At 31.4% G+C, this 22,158-nt stretch overlaps 3 protein-coding genes across 3 annotated transcripts; 1 reads left to right on the top strand and 2 right to left on the bottom strand.

Moving 5' to 3' along the window:
- Nucleotides 1-3,171: 3,171 nt before the first annotated feature.
- On the bottom strand, nt 3,172-6,199 carry LOC112491571 (disease resistance protein RPV1-like). The gene is made up of 5 exons (XM_048461945.2): nt 6,175-6,199; nt 5,801-5,888; nt 5,498-5,706; nt 4,929-5,220; nt 3,172-4,714 (listed from the first exon to the last, which is right to left on the bottom strand). The coding sequence occupies exons 1-5, from the start codon at nt 6,197-6,199 to the stop codon at nt 4,321-4,323; spliced, it is 1,008 nt and encodes a 335-aa protein (XP_048317902.1). The 3' UTR covers nt 3,172-4,320.
- An 84-nt stretch (nt 6,200-6,283) lies between these two features.
- Nucleotides 6,284-8,890, bottom strand: LOC107417858 (homeobox-leucine zipper protein HDG5-like). The gene is made up of 4 exons (XM_048462201.2): nt 8,718-8,890; nt 8,556-8,619; nt 8,064-8,188; nt 6,284-6,594 (listed from the first exon to the last, which is right to left on the bottom strand). The coding sequence occupies exons 1-4, from the start codon at nt 8,799-8,801 to the stop codon at nt 6,562-6,564; spliced, it is 306 nt and encodes a 101-aa protein (XP_048318158.2). The 5' UTR covers nt 8,802-8,890; the 3' UTR covers nt 6,284-6,561.
- Nucleotides 8,891-17,358: 8,468 nt separating this feature from the next.
- Nucleotides 17,359-21,238, top strand: LOC107404907 (G-type lectin S-receptor-like serine/threonine-protein kinase At1g11410). Its single transcript, XM_048461944.2, has 7 exons — nt 17,359-18,729; nt 18,820-18,951; nt 19,355-19,497; nt 19,620-19,830; nt 19,961-20,198; nt 20,290-20,440; nt 20,764-21,238. Exons 1-7 carry the CDS (start codon nt 17,412-17,414, stop codon nt 21,076-21,078), a joined length of 2,508 nt encoding a protein of 835 aa, XP_048317901.2. The 5' UTR covers nt 17,359-17,411; the 3' UTR covers nt 21,079-21,238.
- Nucleotides 21,239-22,158: the final 920 nt, after the last annotated feature.

Here is a 22,158-nt window from a genome sequence, read left to right as displayed (position 1 = left end):
AGGACTCATTACCAAAAGAAAGCCTAAGTTGTTACCCAAAAAAAAAAAAAAAAAAAAAAAAAAAAACAAAGAAAGAGGAAGCAAATGTTCCAACTAAGTTGTCAAATTTGAAAGCGGTAGGTCCTCTTAGTTTTTTGGTTTTGATAGGACTGCTTCAAGCAAACAACTTGTCAATAATCCTACATAATATAAAAATAAATACATATAAAACAAAAGGTTTTTTTTTTTTTTTTTTTTTTTTTTTTTTTTTTCCAAACACTTATTTTTTCGGTAGCTTTTGCTGATTCAACATTTGTTTTATTCTTTCCCACTTTGACTGAAATGAAAATAAATATAGAAAGTAAAATGAAAATAAAATAACTTTGTAATGAATGGAAACAAAACTCTTTAGTGTCAAAATATATCGAAGATATTACAATATTAATCAAAGATATTACAACACTAATCACGAAATCTTGTCCCCCAAAAAAAAAAAAAAAAAAAAAAAAAATCCTCCCCTTAGTTTTTTCTACTCTTATCTCCCCATCCCTGCTTTTCCCTACTTCTCCTCCTCCCTTCCCAAACATTCTTTCCCCCACTTTCTACCAACCTTTTTCCCTCTCTATTCCTCTCTGCTTCTTCCACTTCCCTTCCATACCTTCTCTAAACAGTATCCCTATTTCCTCTCCTTAATTTCTTTTTCTCACCTTCCTCTATTCTCTTCCCACTACTTATTTAGCTTAGTTTCTCTCCCTCCACTTTCTGTGCACTCTCTTCTCTCTCTACACTTTCTCTATTACACTCTCTTGCTAATTACTCTCCTTAATTTACCTTATTGCAAAATTCTACCTGTCCTTCCTTTGACACTATTATCATAGGTAAAAATAGGTTGTTCCACTAACTATCAGTATTAAATTTTATGAAATTGCAATTTATGTCCTTTATGTAATTGGGTAGTAGTTTAGTTTGCTTGGGAAAAATCCTGCATATTTAAAAGTTTAAAACTTGTTTAAAAAGTTTACAATTTCTTATCCAATAAATAAAATTCTAATAGTTAATTATTTTTAGAATAATTTTGTAATAAAATAAATAAAAATTATCATAGACTTTTTGGTAAATATAAAATTTGCTTTTATAATAAAATAAATAAAAAGATTATTACTATCTTTTAGAAAAAATAATAACAAAAAGTTACTTGTAATTCTTGTTTTTTTTCCCCCAAACAAACAAAAAAGAATTTTTTTACTAAGAAAATATTCTGTTTTAAAAGAATAACAAAATTATTTATTTATTATTATTATTATTTTTTTAAAGAAAGAAAACGATAGGAATCATTTTACAGATGAGGAAAAAAAAATTTCATTTTCTTTTTTAAAGATCATTTTTTGTTTTTTCGTTTCAAATAAAAAAAAGAAAAGAAATCAGTTTCCTTTTATTTATTTTTTCAAAGTATCTATTCCAATAAAATAGTTTTTTTTTGGGATAAAGAATGAATAAATGAAACATTTTTTTTTTTTTTAAATTTCTAGGACACAAATAGAATTTCACAAAATGTAAGGTATATTACACTGCACACGCTCGAATTTTTGTTTTATTACAATCGGATACCCTCATACTTATATTTTTATAACTTTATGAATGTATCTGGTTGTACTTAAGAGAAACCTCGAAGGTATGTAGTGTAATATATCCCAAAATGTAAAACTGATATTGTGGAACAACCCATTTTACCACATAACAATAAGATAAAAAAAGAATTGCAACTAGAAAGTGCAAAGAGAAATTAATTTGAGAAATTAGAAAGAAATGTAATAAGAAGAAAATGAAAAGGTAAAGAGCATAAGAAAGCAAATAGAAAAAAACTAAACAGGGCCAGTAGAGGTAAATAGGTAGAGCAAAGTAGAACAAAGAAATTAAAGAAATAATGTAAAAGGGATAAATAAAAGAAAAAGCAAAGAGATCAAGGAAAGAAAAAAAAAACAGAGAAAAAGCCAAGAGGAAAAAGTAATAGAGAAAGTTGAGAGAATGAGAGAGAGGGGAACAAAAACAAAGAGAAGACCTGGCAATCCCAGAGGGGGCGTTTGGTACGCAGGATAGGTCCGGATCGGACGGGATCGGACAGGATCGGACAGGATCGAATAGTGCAGTACTGTGTTTGGTATAGTTCTGGACTGAATGTTGGACTAGTTGTCCCATGTTTGGTATAGGATCGGACTGAATTGGATTATTTTATAATTATAGTATTTATTTTGTTATATATGAAAAGATTTAAAATTATATTTATATTTACAAAAAAATTAAATATTATATTTAATTAAAGTTTTATTATTACTTATATTTAATATGTTTTGTATAGATATTTATATGTTCAATTATAAATTATTTATAGATATTTATAGGTTTGATATAAATTATTTGTATAATAATCTGAATTCTAAATGCTATATCAAACAGGCTTAAAGTCCAATTTATAAGCATAAAGTCCTAATTAAACTAGAAATAAAAAACTAAACAAAGACAGAAAAAAGAAACTAAACAACATAGGAAAAAGAAACTAAACAAATACAAAAATAGAAAACTAAATAAATAATCATAATAAAATCGTAAAAATAAATTTTAAAAGATTAGAAAAATCTCATAGCTTCTGCAACAACTACGCAACCCAGCCAATCCACACTGTCTAAATATGAACCTGTTCACAAGATTCGCATGGATAAAATCCTACTGAAATAGAATATAGCTACACCATGGATTTTAACCAAAAAAATAAAAGATAACAAAAAAAGGTTCAATACTGAACAACTCAAAATAAGGATGCTTCACTCGAAGTAAAATCTGAGGCAAAAGATCAACTAGAGAACTTGTATCCAACTTAATTTCCATAAATACTTTATAAATACTTTATTTTTTTTGTAGAAATTTCCATAAATACTTGATAGTAGTGTTTATTATATATATATTTATTTATTTGGTAATGTCTCAATAGTGGTTCTTGCTTTAACAGAACTGGCATCCATAAAATTCAACTCGAGTAGATTATAACAGTTTTTGCTTGAAGAATCACTCAATATAATCTCAAAAAGAACTCTCTTAATATTGAACACATTCAAGAATGAAACCCAACTTTACAGAACTCAATTCCAAAGAATTTCTCAAAAACTTTATTTAAAAAAAAAAAAAAAAGTCATCGTGTACAAGAATGCAGCTATTTATAATTTATAGCCCACCAAAGAAAATTACATCTTTATTCTCCGAGTCTCACTTAATTAAGAAAAACTAACTGCCCTACCCTTTGACAGCCTGTACATCAGATAAAAAGTAAAAACGATAGCGCATATTACAAATGTATTGCAACAGCAAACAAGCTTAAAACTGACTCCATCAAAATCATAATGCTCCTCCTAGCCAAATCTGAGGCAAAAGATCAACCTCCAGAGAGCTACTATCAAAATCAGCGAGCAAGTAGACAAATAGTATACAGCAAAAAACCTTTTAACGTCCTGTAAATTCCTGCAGAAAAAAACTGTAATCTTTTGACTAAAGCTGGTATAAAATACACTATCTTTTTATCATTATGTAATTTGCACGTGGTTTTCATAACTAACAGAATGAATTAAAATAGTCCACCTTTGGAAACTTAAAGGTATGAAATTGAATAGGTTATGCAGGAGATGCTGCAATAGACCATGGTTACTTGTTAATGGTTTTAGTACTGAAAAATTAAGGAGCTCAAATTGCAAAAGCAGTTCGAAACAACTATAAGTGTCTGGTAGCAGGTAATATTACCTGAACACTCAAATGGCCAAGAAGAGCTAAAACTGAATTTCAAAACCAAAAAGGTTTCCATTAAAAATCAGTCTGAAACCAGCAATGCTTTACAGATCGGCCAATCACTAGCATATTTTTAAGAAAGGTAGCTGTCCAAGTGATGGCAAAGAGTAACAACTCTTACAATAACCAAGATCAACTTCTACTAAGCAAGAAAATGATCCAAGTCCTCCCCAATTTGGAAAGATTTTATTTTCATATAGCAGAATATGTCCTTTTTCTGTACCCAAAAGATGATATGTTGTTCTGAGAGTGTAAGGTAATCTTCTGAAAGTTTATCCCTCTTAAAACCATTCCAACTAAAGAGTTCAACAGCTCTATAATGATCCAATACTCGTGCCTCATATATTCCATCAGCTCCATGAGTCGTTAGCAAGTGCTTATTTCTAGTAGTAATAATGATTCTACTTCCCAAGCCAAACCACTCATGCCCTCCAGCCAATGTCTCCAGCTGATCTAGTTCATCAACATCATCAAGAACTACAAGTACTCTTTTGAAACAAAGCCTTTGCCTTATGATATTGATACCTCTATGACATTGCCAACCTTCAAATTTTTATCCCCCAGCATGTCAAACAGAAGTTTTCCTTGTAGTTGAACAAAACCAAGATTCTGCTTCGATGTTTCTATTACATTTGTGAGGAAGCTGGAGCCTTCAAATTCATCAGCAAATTTATTGAATAAAGCTTTGGCAATTGTGGTCTTACCTACACCACCAATTCCATAGATCCCTATGAATTTCACATCATTCTTTCCAGTTCCAACATCGATTAGGGGTTCCGATTCCACGAAGCGGTCTTCAATTCCAACTGGATATTTGGCAACATGTAGAGGTACTCTACGATTGATTTTTCTTAGTGCAGCTTCTGCAGCTTCAACAATTCTTTGGATCAGTAGAGATTCATATCTGCTCATTAAGAAAGACATCACTAAGAGGGTAGATTTGATCGATATATTGATATATATATATATATATATATATATATATATATAAATTTTGTAATTAAAAGTACCAGTCACAAAATAATTTCAACCATATGTTCTAATCTAAAATTCATGTGGCCAAAAGTTTTTGAAGCAGTGAAGTGTTTGAGAACATAAATATAAGCAAAGTTACATACCCATCACCTAGATGCCACCCAGATAGACTGGAAGCTTGGGTCAAAGCATCCTTCCATTTAGCAAGCTTTTCCTTCTTCCTATCTGAACTTCCTTCATATTCAGCCAATGCTTTTTCAAAATTGCCTGTCTGGTTTATTACTTCAGAAGGCTTCACTCCCAAGAAGACTGGCCAAACTAGTCGCCCAAATGATTTCCGACATTCAAGGATCTCAACCAGTTCATCCAAACACCGTGCTGAAGATGCATAGTTTTCGGAGAGATAATAATGGATATCTCTGATTCTCCAATTGCCTTAATAAGTGAGGGTGATGTTTCTTCTGCCTTTCTGTGAAACCAATCGTCAAAGAAAGCAGAAATTCCTTTGTTATCTAAGGTTTTGTAATGGTGGGCTATGAAATTGTTTCTGGTATCTTCGCCTTTGAAACTCAAGAAAACATCATATCGAGTTCGAGGGGCATTGTAACGATCGATGGAAGCTAACATAACGATGAAAAAAGCAATATATTTCAGTTTCTCCTCTGCTGTCTAAGCTTGAAGATGATAAAGGTAAAATAAAAAAAATACAGACATTGGAGAGAACACGAAGAAGAAGAAATCATACTAATCGGCTGTGTTTCTTCCTCAGAGGGATGCAGAGGTCTCAAGAGGCCATGGACGTTCACCGGGGAAGAGCTGCTTCGATTGTTGAGACGATCTGGTGGACCTGCTTCGGCGAGAGATACCAGCGAGAGACACCAGCGAGAGAGAGGAGAATGGGACGATGAGTTTGGGACAAAACTGACCCAGGTGGAAAACGGGTCAGTTTAATCCTGCGAAAGTGGGACTCTTTCACTGTACAGGTCAAGTTGTCCCATTCTCTAAATGTTGCTACCAAACACCGGATTGGGATACAGTCCTGTCCTGACCTGCCCAATCCGATGAAACAAACACGGCCAGAGGTCTTCTTCCTCCCAAACCAACTGTTATGAAATTATAACAAAAACAATAGCAATAAAATAAAACATACATATTTACGTGAGAAATCTTTGATGGGAAAAAACCACGGGCAAAAAAAAGCAAACTTTTATTGATCAAGATTGGTACAAAAAAGGTGAGCAAATAGAGAGGCAAAAACTCAATACATCCGAAAATTCCCGAAAATATATATATATATATTGTATGGACGGAATAAACTTTAAAATTGGAAAGGTCCGTACCGCGGGGGAGCTGCTGCTGCACAGCCTCTCTAGCCTATCGGCCCTCGACCTCTGCTATCACCATAGAGCCTCATTTTTTTTCTCTTAAAATAAATTCACCAAATGGGTCACACCCTGAGCTTTCGGATCAGATCAACAAAAATTCGGATCACCAACTCTAACACCAACAAATCTATATCATCTTTTATTATTAACAATTATCCTAGTGTTACAACACAATCAAATTAAGTTCCACATAACTGAATAAAAAATATCTAGCATATGCAGATGGATCAATATACAGCATGCTGTCGAATTCTCTCTCTTGTCGTGCCTAAGCTCCTCAACCCCATTCAAGATAACTAATGACTGCTTTCTCTAATACTGTTGAGAAACTATAACAGCACAGTAGGCAAGCTTCAGAAGGTTGTTTTTTGACTCAAAGTCATCGATGAAACTATGGTACAACTGTACAAAAAGCATATCCAGCCTGCAATTGCAATGTAAAAAACGATAAATATGTCAGTTGCAAATAGGAAGAAGACATTAGAAAGATTATGCATAATTTAGCAAAAGAAGAAAAATGCAAACAATAGATAGAGCAAGCCAATAAGCTAATCACATGCTGAGAGATATGCATGGACTAACAATATCAGACAGCATTTTTCCTTTCTGGTCAAAATAAGAAAGCCTTAATGCCACTATATTAACAGGCATAGTAAATGCTATCGGAAAACATCATTATATTATATAAGCTCTTAATAACAAAGGATCATCTTTGATAACTGGATCATACAAATATATCTACATGAATTGTAAATTGCCATTGTTTTTTCAAACTTTTTGGGCAATCTCATACAACATTGAATCTCGATTATGATTTAAATACTAACATTAAAAATGGACTCTAAAATATGTCCTTCATTATTACGTAACGCATATTCTTCATCAACCAACCACATATGTTCCTTGTCCCTCTACTTGAAAAGAACAAACCATGTCTAATTCTTTAAAGGCCAGCATATAAGGAATTACATATAGTAAATTGTACAACAACTAACAAGCATAGGATTGCAAATAGAAGGAAAAAGAAACTAACTTAACCATCTCATAAGAAGCAACATAACCAAAAATATCTAACCCAAGAGAAACTTAATGTTAGAGTTAGTGACCCGAATTCTTGATGACCCGACCCGAAAAGCTCGCGGTGCGACCCATTTGGTGAAACTAATTTTGGAGAAAAATTTAGGGCTCTGTGGTGGAAGCGGAGGTCTCGGGCTGATAGGCCCAAGACCGTAGCCTACCACTGAGCCCGATGGGGGTGCGGGGGCAGCGCCCCCGCGGTATGGACATGTTCAATTTTAGGGTTTCTTCCGTACTGTATATATATATATTTTGTTCGGCTGTAATTGGAGGTTTTAGGGTATCTCAAAATTTGGCTCACCTTTGTACCAATTTTTCGATATTGGATTTGCTTCTCCCTGCCCGTGGTTTTTCCCGTCAAGGGTTTCCACGTAAATTGTGTGTTTGTTCTTCGTTTTCTTTGTTTCTGTTGCTATTTGTTTTTCTCCCAATTCCGTAACACCTAACATATTAAAAACCACAAATATGTATAACAGAAATATACCATTGATCATCACTCAAGCATCCAGAATGGGAAAAGGCATAGCATTTATAAACACAGTCAGAGAATTAATGAAAATCCTAATTATATATATGTACATAAATATTTTCATATATATACAAAAGAAACACTTGAATTAATAGATTTAGAGAAATCATGAACACCACCACAACCGTAACCCCAAAAACCATAGTATTTATCTGTGCTATCACAGTGCAAAATTAAAGAATTCAGAGACTATTAATTAAAGACCATAAGCAATTTGAGCCAAAAGTAAATGAAATTTCGTCTAGATTAACAGATTATTAGTTCGGGAGCTCGTTTTGGGGAGTTACCATGAAACAGTGAAAAACGAAGGGGGCGAATTTCCTCATCTGGTTTCGCCGGTTTTGGAACCAGAACTTGATATGCGGTGGTTTGAGACCCAATTTTCGGCTGAGTTTCAGTCTTTCCTTGTCATCTGATCTGGGTGTGGAAGATACAAAGAGAAAACCATGTTAAATTTGATGGGTATGTCAGAAACCTGATCAGTTTCTGTATGTATGTGAAAAAAGCAGAGAACAAAGACAGACAGAAAGAGAATTAGGATTCAATAGCGTTTCATTTTAGGGAACTGTTGATTCAAAGACATTTCTTCAAACAGTTTGGGTGTGGAAAATACAAAGAGAAAACCGTGTTAAATTTAACTTGTATATCAGAAACCGATCAGTTTCTGTATGAATGTCAAAAAAACAGAGAAAAAAATACAGAGAAAAAGAGAAATACGATTCAATAGCGTTTCTTTTTAGGAAATAGTTTGTTCACAGGCATTTCTTCAAACAGTTTACCTTCAAAGACCCCCTTCTCCATCTCCTCCTTTCCTCGCCCGATTTCTTTTCCTTCTGGTTTTTTCTTGTACCATTTTCAGTCAAATATTCAAAAACTAGGAATGTTAAAAGTCGACCAAAAACGAAGGAAAATTAACAAAAACAGGAGAGAAAATTACTTACAGTAATGATGGAAGGAAGAGAAGGAAAAATTAACATAACAGGAAGGAAAATCTCCACAGCAAAAAAAACCTCCGACCCATCCATATATTTTTGGAGAAAGAGCTACAGTTGTCTATTATGTAATAGAGTTAAAATTTGACCGTTGTCATCAAACTAGCCGTTGGGAATGGCTACTCGATTGCATTTGAAATTTAAAACCTTGATTTAGCCTTCGGAAGGTCTTAAAAAAAATTATTATTGGGCTTGTTTGGGCCAAACTTAGAATTGCACTTTTTTGGGTCGATTTTGGGCTTGCACTTGTTTGGTCCTGTTTACGACCTTTCCAATCTCAGCAGGTTCGGCTCTAATTGGAGAGAGAGTGTTAGCCACATGTTGACTTCTTCCATGAACTATCTTTGGATTCTTCAAACTAATTTCCTGAAGAATATATATGCATATATATATATATATGTGTGTGTGTGTGTGTGTTTTGCATATCATCAAAGTTTTTTTTTTTGTGGGTAAAAAATATCATCAAAGGTTATATACTAACATGTGGTATTGGGCAAGGAGTATTAAGTTTATGCATACTTGCTCACATAAAAAAAAAAAAAAAAAAATAATAATAAATAAATAAATTAAAAAAACAAAAAGCCACACATACGCAAACTTTATTCGGTTGCAAGCATTACAGTTTCACTGTTAATTTTTTGGCTACCAATTTGTGCATTCGATCGAGGTAGGGAATATGTGTAATGTTGATCATTTTTTGTAATTTAAAACACCAATAAATATAACGCGGCGACAAATGGTGTATTAATTATCTTGATTTTTATTACTTTTTGGTTGTATATATTTGAGACAGTATGTCTACCAGAGAAATTAACAGAAAATATGATGTAAATCTCTGATAATAATGCCTGAGGACGGAATAATATATTATTCTTTTTTTTTCATCAAAATGCTGTACTCTATGTTTGGCTGTAAAATGGGCTATCGCTGTGACTAGCTAGGTAGTCTAGCTGCAAAGAAATACATGATTAATTTAAAAATCTGAAAAGAAAGAAAGAAAAAAGAAAAAGAAAGAGAGACTGAAATTAAGATAGAAAGAGAGATCATGTCAAGTGGTACTAAATTTTAACAGTAATAAATAATTTAGATAAACAATAAATAATGTTTGAGTATAAATATAAAATATTTTAAAATTTTAAAATGATAAATATAAACCTTTAGATTAAATTAATTAAAAAACCTATATTATTTGTCAAAAAACTTTGCACCGGAAACACTCCCCATACATACATATATATATATATATATATATATATTTTAAGTAGACCATACTCGAACATCAAATGGGTCAATGTTTGTCCAATGTGATTTCTAAGTCTCCAAATATGTAAATTTTATATTTAATAAATATTTATATAAAAATATTTTTGTAAAAGAAAACATATGAAAATGAAAGGACGACTGTTTATTAAAGTAACAAGTCATTTATTATTATTATTACTAGTATTATTATTATTATTAGTATTAGTATTATCAATAGGAGCGTTAATCTCACGCAGCAGACGTATACAAACAGTATAGTCAATTGATTTATCTCTTAATATTTCTGACTCCACATGTTTGTCAATTGATTTTAAATTGAGTTTCGTAGACTATACCAGCTGAATAAAACTATAACGTAAATATAATAAATCAATGACCAAATATTGGTATAGAGTACTATTAAATTAATCACAATGTCTCTACCATGTTTTGGAACAAATTATAAAAACATTTTTTAGACTCTTGAAATAGAATAAATCAATGACCAGATGTAGTTGCTCTTTCTGTAATTATAATGAGTCCAATGCCCAAATCTGGTTATCTATATAAAAGACTAATCGATCAGCTAGCAACCACATATATAAAACCCACATTCTAACATAAAATAATAATGAAATAAGAAACATAGGCACATATATATATATATATATATATATGATGAAGGTTAGTTTGGTATTGGTTATGGGCATGGTTGTTACCATATTCATGGCCAACTCTGTACGCTGTAAGAACATTAATGGTAACTAGAGAAGAATTCATCATCATCATCATCCATTGATCTCAAAGATAAAGGATCATGTGGTCCCTTGGGAAGATGCATGCTATGATGGTTCATTAATTATGTGACCCATTCGCCCAGGATTGCGACCATAGTGAACATTTTATCTGCTTTCCACTGGGCCTTTTGTTTCGGATATGAGCTAGCCGGCCACCTTAATTTGGTATATTAATCAGATAACGTTAATTAGTAATGCATCGCTTATTTAACATAATATTATATTTCCTATCTATATTTAATTATTGATTATATATTGTTATGTTTTCTTGTCATACCATTAATTCTCTCTTTCTAAACTATAATTTCTCCTGCTTCTTCTACAAAGCAATAAAAAAAGCATTTATTTGTCTTTATATAGCTGCATTGATCATATTGTAACATCAATCCTTTTTTTTTTTTTTAAAAAAAAAAGGAAAAAGGAACAAGGAAAAAAAAAGAAAAAAGGAACCAATTGAATGTTAAATATATAAATGCAATATATATGATAGGTGTGCAAGTCCACTTTACAAAATTATATATATATATAAAAGAACTTGTCTCATACATGAGACCATGAAATACCCTGGTCAACTATTGCTAATTAAGTCAAGGAGCGAAAATATGAATTATTTTCCAAACAGGATTAGATTTATTCTAGTGCTGAAACTGAGATTTGGATCGAATTCTCAAAGCAACTATGCCTTGAAATTTCATTCTATTGAGTTGGTATTTATAAATGATTAAAAAGGTGGGTTAAAAAAAGCTTAAGAGAGTGCAGAAACTAAAACTTTGTATAAGTTTGTTGGCAGTAAGCTAGAGTCCAGTTGTTGGACACACATCAGAGATTCAAATTAACCATGATGAATATTTCTGGCATTTATCTATGTATTACTGGGATTAAAGGGTAGCAAAAGATAGACAATCAAGATATGCAGATCACTTAGAGAAGATCATTAATGATAACTTCAAAAGGAATTTTTTATTATTGATACCAGTGAGTTACCTTACATGGTGGGTGTGAAAAACAGTTAGTTTCAATCAGGTTAATATTAGGACTATCTAATATTTTTAATATATCAAGTTATTTTTTGTTAGTTTTTAAATTATTTTATGATTAAAATTTAAAAAATGATAAAATATGAATTAAGTAAAATACTAAAATCTTATTAAAGGAAAATAAACTTAATCAGAATACGGTAATTAATAAATTTAATTTTAAATTATATTTTTTTATGTGATTTAAAAACTAAAAAATAAAATTTTGATATTAATCTTGATATTAAAAATTTCTTTTGAGCCGACTGTCTATATATATATATATATATATATAGAGAGAGAGAGAGAGAGAGAGAGAGAGAGAGAGAGAGAGAGAGCATAAATATGTGAAGATGCATGCTTCGGCAAGGAATAATGGCAGATGATCATTTACATTGTTGTCTAGTCATTGAGCATCATTTGCCGACCATACCTTGTACATCCATCATTCATGGCTTTGCAAACAATAAAAAACAAAGCAATTGTCAGAAACTACAAACAGAGAACGTACAAAGAACAAAGTGTGAAATTAACAGCTTGTTTGATGGTCTCTGAATTTGTTTTTGTACTTTTGCTTTTGGGCTTTTTTGGGTACAGCCTCCATTCTACCAAAATGAAATAAATGACTACTAGCCTGTTGAATGACTTAAACGCCGCTGCCAAAATTTCTTATCTGTCATTATACTGCAGTTTTGTATATATGCATATATAGCATCTAATATTGACACTAAGAAATATTCGGTATAATATTTGTCCATAAGTATAGGCCTTGTACTTTGCTGTTGCGCCGACAAAAATCTACATCTGTGGTGACAAATTCACAGAATTATACAAGGTTAATCTTTTGTAGTTTGCTATGTATCCATGACAGCTGAAAATCCCAATTATCAAAGTTTCGTAGTATTTTTGGCTATATAAAAAGTGGAAGGGGGTTGAAACTAGGAAGTCGCAAATTAAAGACAGAGTAAGTTTTAGATAGAAACTAAGATCAACATGTAAATTAAACTAAATTGATGGAGGGTAAAAAAAATATTAGTTTGGTGTTGATCATGGCCATGATTTTGATGGCTAACTTTGCAAGTTGCAAGCTTAATGGATATGTACGGCCTGAACATGGTAATTGGAAGAAGAGTCATGATTTCCATCATCAACCTCCCCATTCAAAGATGGCAAAGCTTGAAGGTGGAGTTCCAATGGAAAATGGATGTGCCACTGATATATGCGACCCCTTTGTTCAGAACTGCTTTGATGGTTGTATCTGCTTTCCACTCGGCCTTTTCATTGGGGTGTGCGCTGGGAAATGTTGCTTATGAAGTTAGACTAGATTGGTTTATCCAAACACAGTGGTAATAATATGTGTTGACTGGTGTATCCAAACACAGTGGTGATAATATGTGCTCTTATATATATTATCTTTATTATGAAGTGAGGCTCAATGTTATATGAGCATACAAATAATCTAATACGTACATGCTTTTGCATGGAATTATGTTAATTGATGGTGTTTGTCTTGTAATTTTATGGTATTAATTTTTATCATCTTTTCCTTAAATTCACATAATTATGATAGTAATCTCTTTTTGTTAAAAATCCACATTCTCAATTCCTTCTACTTCTTTTAGAAAATTACAAAGTCAAAGCTCCTTGTATATTAATCTGCATATATGAGAATCCAGTCAAACTTCTGTGAATGTAAATAATAAGTGAGCTCTGCCCTTGAATGGAAAATGAGCATCATATTCGCAGTGAGAAAAAAAAAAAAAAAAAGTCTTTGTATATGCATGGAATTGAAGCTTTATTTCCCCTCATAAAAAAAGTAATTTTATCTTTAAGATGGGTTGGGTTTATATTATAAGTTAATGAAAAGGTATGTGTTAATTAAACAATATATATTATTTTTATTAGATCGGATGTGACAATTCATAACTGGATGGATGAAATTAGAATTTTAGAAACTCAATTATCGTCCAATGCTAAAAAAAAAAAAAATTATATTTGATTGATTTAATGAAATTTGACTGGACTAGATTGGATAGGCGGATTTGGTTAAAGAATAAAACACTCATGGTGATCTGCTTGGAAATGTGTAAGGATTTGCTAAATCACAACCCGGATTCTTATGTATTAGATCATCTGGTTTACATTTTTTATCATGTAAATTGCTCATTAAGGTAGATCTAACCCGAACAACTAAAAAATTGCTTGAAAATTTTAATACTGAAACAGAGCTAAAGAGGGAAGGCGGCTTAAAGTTTAGCAATCTTCAATGGAAATGCGAATACTATAATTTTGTTTCCCATTATTAGAGACACTCTAAATAATTATTGGTCCTGTTCGTAACGAGCTTGTGGGCCACATTACAGAACAATGCTATAACTATTACACACTATATTATGAGACCTATTGCTTTTAGCCAAAAATAAAAAATCCTTGTATCTAGCTATTTAGACCCCTTTTTTTTTTTTGGTTTTTGTTTTTGCTTTTGTTTTCGGATTTTCAAGTATATGCATCTATAGCATTAGGTCATCTGGTCAAACAATCGTATCCATGGTGTGTTTTTCCACAAAATTGACACAACCAGTATGGACTCGGGTTAATTGGTTCAGTAAAAGGCGGAAAGCCTAAACAACTCGCTTTCAATGAGTTATGGAAATCTTTTTCAACAAAACAAAAAAATGTTTGGCCACATGTTTTAAAAACTGTTTTTTGTTTTTGAAAACAGAAAATTATTCTCAAAATCAAAATGTGTTGTTTGGCTATCAGTTTTTAAAAATTATTTTCAAATAATAAATTGAAAAGAAAACAAAAAACAGAAAACAATAAAAATATGTTTTTCATAGTTTTCAAAAAAATTAAAAGTATGTTGGTTCATTGTATCTGACACTTGAGCATTAATAGAGAAGAGTAAAAACGGCAATTTGCCCCGCATAACCCGAAACTGCGTGCACTGCCCCTAAAAGTATGATTTTGGTTTTTGAAAATTATTTTCAAATACGATTGACCAAACAGTTATTATTTTCATAAAACAATAGAACACTGTTTTTGTTCTATATTTTAAAAATAAAAAATAGAAAATATGACCAAACAGGTCCTAAACAACTCGTTTTCAATGAGTTATGGAAATCTTTTTCAATAAAAAAAACTTAAGTCCATTTGATAAACAAATAAAGCTTACATTTTTTCCCCTTTTATTATGTGGATGACAAGTAAAGATGAGTTTCAAGAAAATGATATTTAATTACTGTATGTTAAATTGGACCAAATGAAAAGTAATAATAATAATAATAATAATAATAACATAAAAAAATAGTCAATACCAATGGAGACATAAACCATATGTATAATTATAGTTGAACATATCTATAATTTCTTCGATACTTCTTTAAAATTTTTATTTTTCCAACATGTCAATATCAAATATAGATTCCAAAACGAAACGGATAAAATTTTAGTAATTTTTATTAAAATTTTTGATGTTCTTTTGAAACTTTCAATTTATATTTAGTAATATCAGTTCCTTCATATTTTGGTTAAAAATTTTATAATATCTATTAATATTTCTGAAATTTTTATCAAATATTGTTTTTTTTGAAAATTTTAGAAATATCTATTAAATTTAATTTTTTAAAAATATTACTAACATTTAGTTAAGTTTACAAGAAATAATATTGTATTTTAACCTAAATTAATTATTAAAAGATATAGTATTTTGATTATTATTATTTATATTACACATCTAAAAATTAAAATGAAGAAGAAAACAATATTTTTCAACTATTAAGCAACTCTATGTATTGTATTGAGATGGATGATATTCATATATCATAATGCAATTAGTGAAATCTGTATTATATATTTTAACTAATAAATAATTTTACCATGTATGTGCTTTTTTGCTTATTTCTTTTATCAATAATATTGTATTAATATTGTTATTGCTTACTATAATTCCATTAATTAAGAAAATATAATATACACTCAATTTTGTTTTCAATTTTTATAGTCAAATTGATCATTTGATTAAATAAAATTAATCTTTAAGTTTCAATAAAAAATTTCATTTTATTTTCTCCATAAGTTTTCATTATTTTTCCAATATTTTTTTTTATAAATTTTTATCAATATTATATAATTTCCTATGTTTTTGTAGATATTTCTATATTTTGAATATTTGATATTTTTGTCAATATCAATATTTAAAATCTTGTATATAATTAACCTATTTTTCATCAGGACATCTTAATGGATTTCTTTTATCAATTTAGAATTTTTTTTAAAAGCTAAGATTTAAAAATGCATTTAAGGTTTATATAAATATTAGTAGGGTTCACTTTAACCTTTTAAGATTTTACTATTTCAATAAACTTAAATAAAACTATAAATAAATATTTAAATCTCAATTTTTGAAGAAATTGATGATAAGTTAAGTTTTGATAAAAAAAAATCTATTAAATTGTCATTATATATATATATATATATATCACTTAGTTCATGAGGCAATAGTGCCAAAAAACCAAATATATATATATATATATATATATATATATAATATAGTGTTTTGTTCTAACGGGCGATGTCACTATATATATATATATATATATATATTTATATATATTCTAGGTTCACTTAGTCCAGGAGTCAATAGTGTCAGAAAACCAAATGTATATATATATATATATAATACAGTGTTTTGTTCTATTGGACTGCCTAGTTTTAATGATAGCTCAGCAATGTCGTTAACGGTTTGAAGTTGTCAATAAGAAGATGAAAAAGTAATATTCACGAACCCAGTTCAAAATGGCCGCCTAGTTTGGTCAATCTTTTTTTTTTTTTTAAAATTTTTTATTATCATTGATATTAATATTATTATAATTTGTTTCAGTATATTTAATTTTTATTTATTTTTAATTTACTGTTTCAAATTATTTCAAATTATTTTTTAACAAATAATACATATAATATAATTTAAAGTATTCATCACTGATATTGATATTTTCATTAATTAGTTTTTGTATGTGATATATAATATCATCAAAGTTTAAATATTATTATTTAATTATTATTTATGATGTTATATATATTATTTATATTATATATAAAAGTAAGATGATTAGTAAAATTTTTTTTCATATGTTATTATTAGATTTTAATATAATTAATTATTTATATATTATTTTTGCAATTATCATAATACATATACTATATATACTATATATAGTACCGGAATGGATTCTAATACATATAATAAAATATAATGCAAAGGAGGATAATAGCCAGGCCCATTTTTGTTTTGGACGTGTAGAATATTATAAAGGAAATAGAGAACTAAAAAGGGATTATCAACCTGTAACGTCAAGTTTTGGGGACGTCACTAACGGTTTGAAATTGTCAATAAGAAGACGCAAAAGTAATATTCACGGACCCGGTTGAGCCATTGACCTACCTAATGTCAAATTCACGATGGCCTTCTAGTTCGGTCTACCTTGTCTTGCATCTGTGGCTTCCTTAATTAAGCCTGAATGAAGTACAACTTTCATATGCAAATATTTTCAACAAAAAGCTCTCTAACCCATTAAAATCATATTGTTATGAATTATTTTACACATGCTATGATTCACTATGCGTTGCTTCTGTTCCTCATTTTCAGACTTTGCACTTGCTTAGACACAATATCAATAAAAACCAATCCCATTAGAGACATAGACAACACTGTTTTAGTCTCTAGCGGAGAAACTTTTGCACTTGGATTCTTCGGCGAACCAAATTTCCGCTACGTTGGAATTTGGTATCACAAAATTCCAGGCCAAACAGTTGTCTGGGTTGCAAACAGAGATAATCCTATAACCGATTCATCTGGCTTTCTCTCCATTGATACTACAAGTGGAAACCTTGTACTCTACAAAACAAGCAGGATTAATCAAACAGTTGAGGTTGTATGGTCCACAAATTCTTCTTCAGCATGTTCACCAGCAAGTGACTGTGTAGCTCAGCTATTGGATTCAGGCAACCTTTTTTTGCTCCATAACATCAATAAACACGTTATATGGCAGAGTTTTGACTACCCCACTAACACAAGGCTTTCAAACATGAAACTTGGGATAGATCTAAGAACTGGAGTGAATAGATTCCTGACATCTTGGAAGTCTGATCAAGATGATCCAGGAACAGGAAATTACTCTTACAGGATTGTCCCAGGTGGGTCCCCTCAGCTGATCTTGTACAAAGGTCAGATTCCATCCTGGCGAGCAGGTCACTGGAATGGGATTGGATGGAGTGGTATACCTGACATGGCCGGTAAATTCCTCTTCAATGTGGGTTTTGTTAATGACAACAATGAGATCAGTGATATGTGGGGTGTGTCCGATTTGTCAATCTTGTCCCGACTTGTTCTAAATGAGTCTGGAGTGCTTCAAATATTTTTATGGTACAAGGGAGCTGAGCGAGGATGGAATGAAATGTGGTCAGCACCAACGGATCGCTGTGACCAATATGGACGTTGCAGTGCATTTGGTCTTTGTGATAGTAGCAATGCTGCACGGTTTGAGTGCATTTGCTTGCCAGGATACGAACCCAGGTCTCCTACTCAATGGCACATGAGAGATGCAAACCATGGCTGTGTAAGGAAGCCAGGGTCATCGATTTGCAGCAAAGGTGAAGGCTTTGTGAAGGTGACAAATGTTAAGGTTCCTGATACTTCTAATGTCACTGTGATTAGTAGCAGTTTGAGCTTGAAAGCATGCAAGAAGGAGTGCTTGAGGAACTGCAATTGCACAGCTTATGCCAGTGCTAATATTAGTAAAGGAGGGAGTGGATGTATACTATGGCACGGGAATTTGACTGATACCAGAAAGTTCACATCTGATGGTGGTCAAGATTTATACATTCGCGTTGATGAGCAAGAATTAGGTGCTTTCTTTAATTTGAGAATTTTGAATCTTAAATTTTCTTTTTCTGTATTTACTTTGGATTCTTAACTAATCGTGTAGTTTTTCCCAGCCCAATATGCCAAGAAACCAAACGGTATGCTTGCCAGTAAGAGGAATCGTATCATTTTGGTAGTCTCTTGTGTCACAATTTTCTTCAGCATCACTTTCTTTGCGTATTGGTTTTGCAAGAGGAAAAGAAAAGGTATTTCAAAGTTTTTATTTTTATTTTTTTTTAACCCTTTTGTTAGGCTTGCAATCATTTCTGTTTTTCACTTTCTAATTCATGCAGCAACTGAACAATAGGTCAAAAGTCACTATGTACTAAACAACATTTGATCTTCTTACCCTACTATGTTAGAAGATTATGTGTTTTATAATTGCTATATGGCCTTTGGTTTAGTTGGTGAAATTACTGTAGTGGCATAAGGTAAATTCAAGGCTTCAATTTTCAAGTAAAAAGGAAAGCCAGAGACATAATCTACCTATATATCTTTTGCTTTTATACTATCACTTGTTCTGTAAAAAGGAGCTGAAAAGTCGGATAATTTTGTTTTTGTGTGAATGACAACGTGGTCTGTTCCTCAATGCTAATGTTACTTCTGAAGAATCATCCAAGGAGAAGAAGCTTGATGAGAGTGAAAGACATTCAGATTTACCATTTTTTGATCTAAGAACCTTAATTACTGCGACGGACAATTTCTCTGCTACAAAAAAACTTGGACAAGGTGGATTTGGTTCAGTCTATAAGGTAATTTATTAAGTTAAATCATTGAAACAACTTGATTAAACTACAGCGACAGAGGAAGAAAGCTAGGGAGAGAGAAGGGATTTCAATGACATAAATATAGAAAACTGTGTGTGATATTTCAGGGTCAACTAGTTAATGGACAGGAGATAGCCGTGAAAAGATTATCAAAACATTCAGGACAAGGAATGGAAGAGTTTAAGAACGAAGTCACAGTGATAGCGAAACTACAGCACAGAAATCTTGTGAGGCTTTTGGGTTGTTGCATCCATAAGGAAGAAAAGATGTTAATATACGAATACTTGCCAAACAAAAGCTTGGACTACTTCATATTTGGTAAGAATTTTTTAAATATTTTCACTGCTAAAGTCGTTCAGATGAAAATCATGAATATTATCATTCCTGCCATGCAAGTACATCTTTTACTGTGTATTCTAGACCGAAGCTTTGGTGCTATATGTTCTAGATGCATCAAGAAGGTCCCATTTGGACTGGACAAAGCGGTTTGAAATTGTTATTGGAATTGCTAGAGGGATCTTATATCTTCATCAAGATTCAAGGCTGAAAATCATCCACAGGGATCTAAAAGCTAGCAATGTTTTACTAGATTCTGCAATGAATCCAAAAATTTCAGATTTTGGAATGGCTAGGATGTTTGGAGAAGACCAAATCCAGGAAAATACAAAAAGAGTAGTTGGTACATAGTAAGTGACTCAAATTCATTCATGATTCAACTACTTAGACAAAAGCTAAACAAAGGTTGTAATCTTTTTTTCCCCTTCTATATTACTACAGTGGTTACATGTCACCAGAGTATGCAATGCAAGGGTTATATTCAACAAAATCTGATGTGTTCAGCTTCGGTGTTTTGCTACTAGAGATCATTACCGGTAGGAAGAATACAGGTTATATCAATGGAAGCCCCTTCCCGAATCTCATTGGGCACGTAAGTTTTGTTATTCTTAGTGCTTGTTTAGCAATGTCTATGTTTTTCAGTTTGGTGTTCTGTTTTTAAGTATTTTTCTTAAAGTTTTTACTTTAGCTTTTGTTTCAAATTATGGTTTGAGACAGGCTTAAAAAGATGAATAATAATAGATGTAGAAAATGAAAACCAATTCAAACTATTCATAAAAATTAAGCTCATTTTAGCAGACATTTTGTTTTGCCATTGGAAAAGACCGTGGTCACTTAAACAAATGAACATGGTATTGATTGATTATTTTGAGAGATATACTAAAAATGAAAATTCTATTTTGCTGAGTGATATAGATATGGGAATTATGGAAGGGAGGAAGAGTGTTGGATATAGTTGATCCAATATTGTGTCAGCCATTTTCGGCTCAGGAGGAGATTTCAAAATGCATCCACATTGGGCTACTATGTGTGCAGGAAGGCGCAACACACCGACCAACCATGTCCGCGGTTATTTCCATGTTGGCTAATGATACCACGCTTCCTCCACCCAACACACCTGCATTCATTTTCAATCAGAAGACCTCTCATAATGCAGATGCTTCAACGTCAAGATCAGGCGAAGCTGCTTCTTTGAATAGCGTTACCATAACTACACTTGAAGCTCGTTGAGCTTGATATGTGAGGTTGTGACCTTCTTTTTCTTGTTCTTGAATCTATAACATATAGCATGGTAGGAATGATATTTTTCATAGTTTTTCGTAAGTGAAAATGGATGTGTTCATAGTTTCTTGTAAGTGAAAATGGATGTGTTCATATAAAAATATTTTCATATTTGTTCAATTGTGATAATTGACAACCAAATCAATGCAGTTAGATTTTTACAACTCAAATATAGGACAATTTGTTCGATTTGGTTAAGACCAAAAACACACATGGTGATCTGCTTCGAAATGTGAAATCATTTGATCATTTGTGTTCAAATTTTTTGTCATGTAAATTGCTCATTAACAAAGTCTTTGGACGCAAACAACCAAAAATTGCTTGAAAATTTTCATACTGAAACAGAGCCAAAACAGGGGAAGTGCCTTATTTATATGGCACTAATTACAACTACACCATTGTGTTTTTTTTTATCAAAAGAGAAAAGACGAAAGACAGAAATTAATTTAAACCATGCTCCCGTAAGGATTGCATTTCTTGAACTCAGGTTAATACAAAAAACAATTAAGATATGTTACTTCTTGGTTTGGAATCAATTTCATTTATAACCATGCGTGCTAATGGGCTTTACCCAAAAAAAAAAAAAAAAAAAAATTATGCTAATGGAAATTATGGGTCAGTCGCAATGAGCCGATAGATTCATTTTGTTTAAACTCTTCAATTCAGTTGACAAGTTAAGTTACTTAATTAAGAAAAAAAAAATAGCTAAATAAATAAGTAAAAATAAGAAGAAGAGAATTCGAACACGTTGTTAATATGTTCTCAACAAATGACAACCTATTCATAGTCCTGATGGGTAAACAGAGCCTATATATTTTAAGATTTCTTATGGGAGCTAAGCTTTGCAGATGTTATATCTCTTTAGGAGAGATTTGTCACTATCTATTTTGCTCATTTTGCATAAATGTTCATTTATATTTGGAAAATTACATAACACCCCTCCCATTTTATATCTGCCTGGAATATCAACATTCTATACTTTTTGGTTGAATTGCATATGTGCAAACAAGATGTCTACATGTCTATATG

Source organism: Ziziphus jujuba, chromosome 12, assembly GCF_031755915.1.
Source record: "Ziziphus jujuba cultivar Dongzao chromosome 12, ASM3175591v1".
Classification (NCBI taxonomy): domain Eukaryota; kingdom Viridiplantae; phylum Streptophyta; class Magnoliopsida; order Rosales; family Rhamnaceae; genus Ziziphus; species Ziziphus jujuba.
The sequence above is the reverse complement of the archived record's forward strand: the minus strand, read 5'-3'. Positions and strand labels throughout refer to the sequence as shown.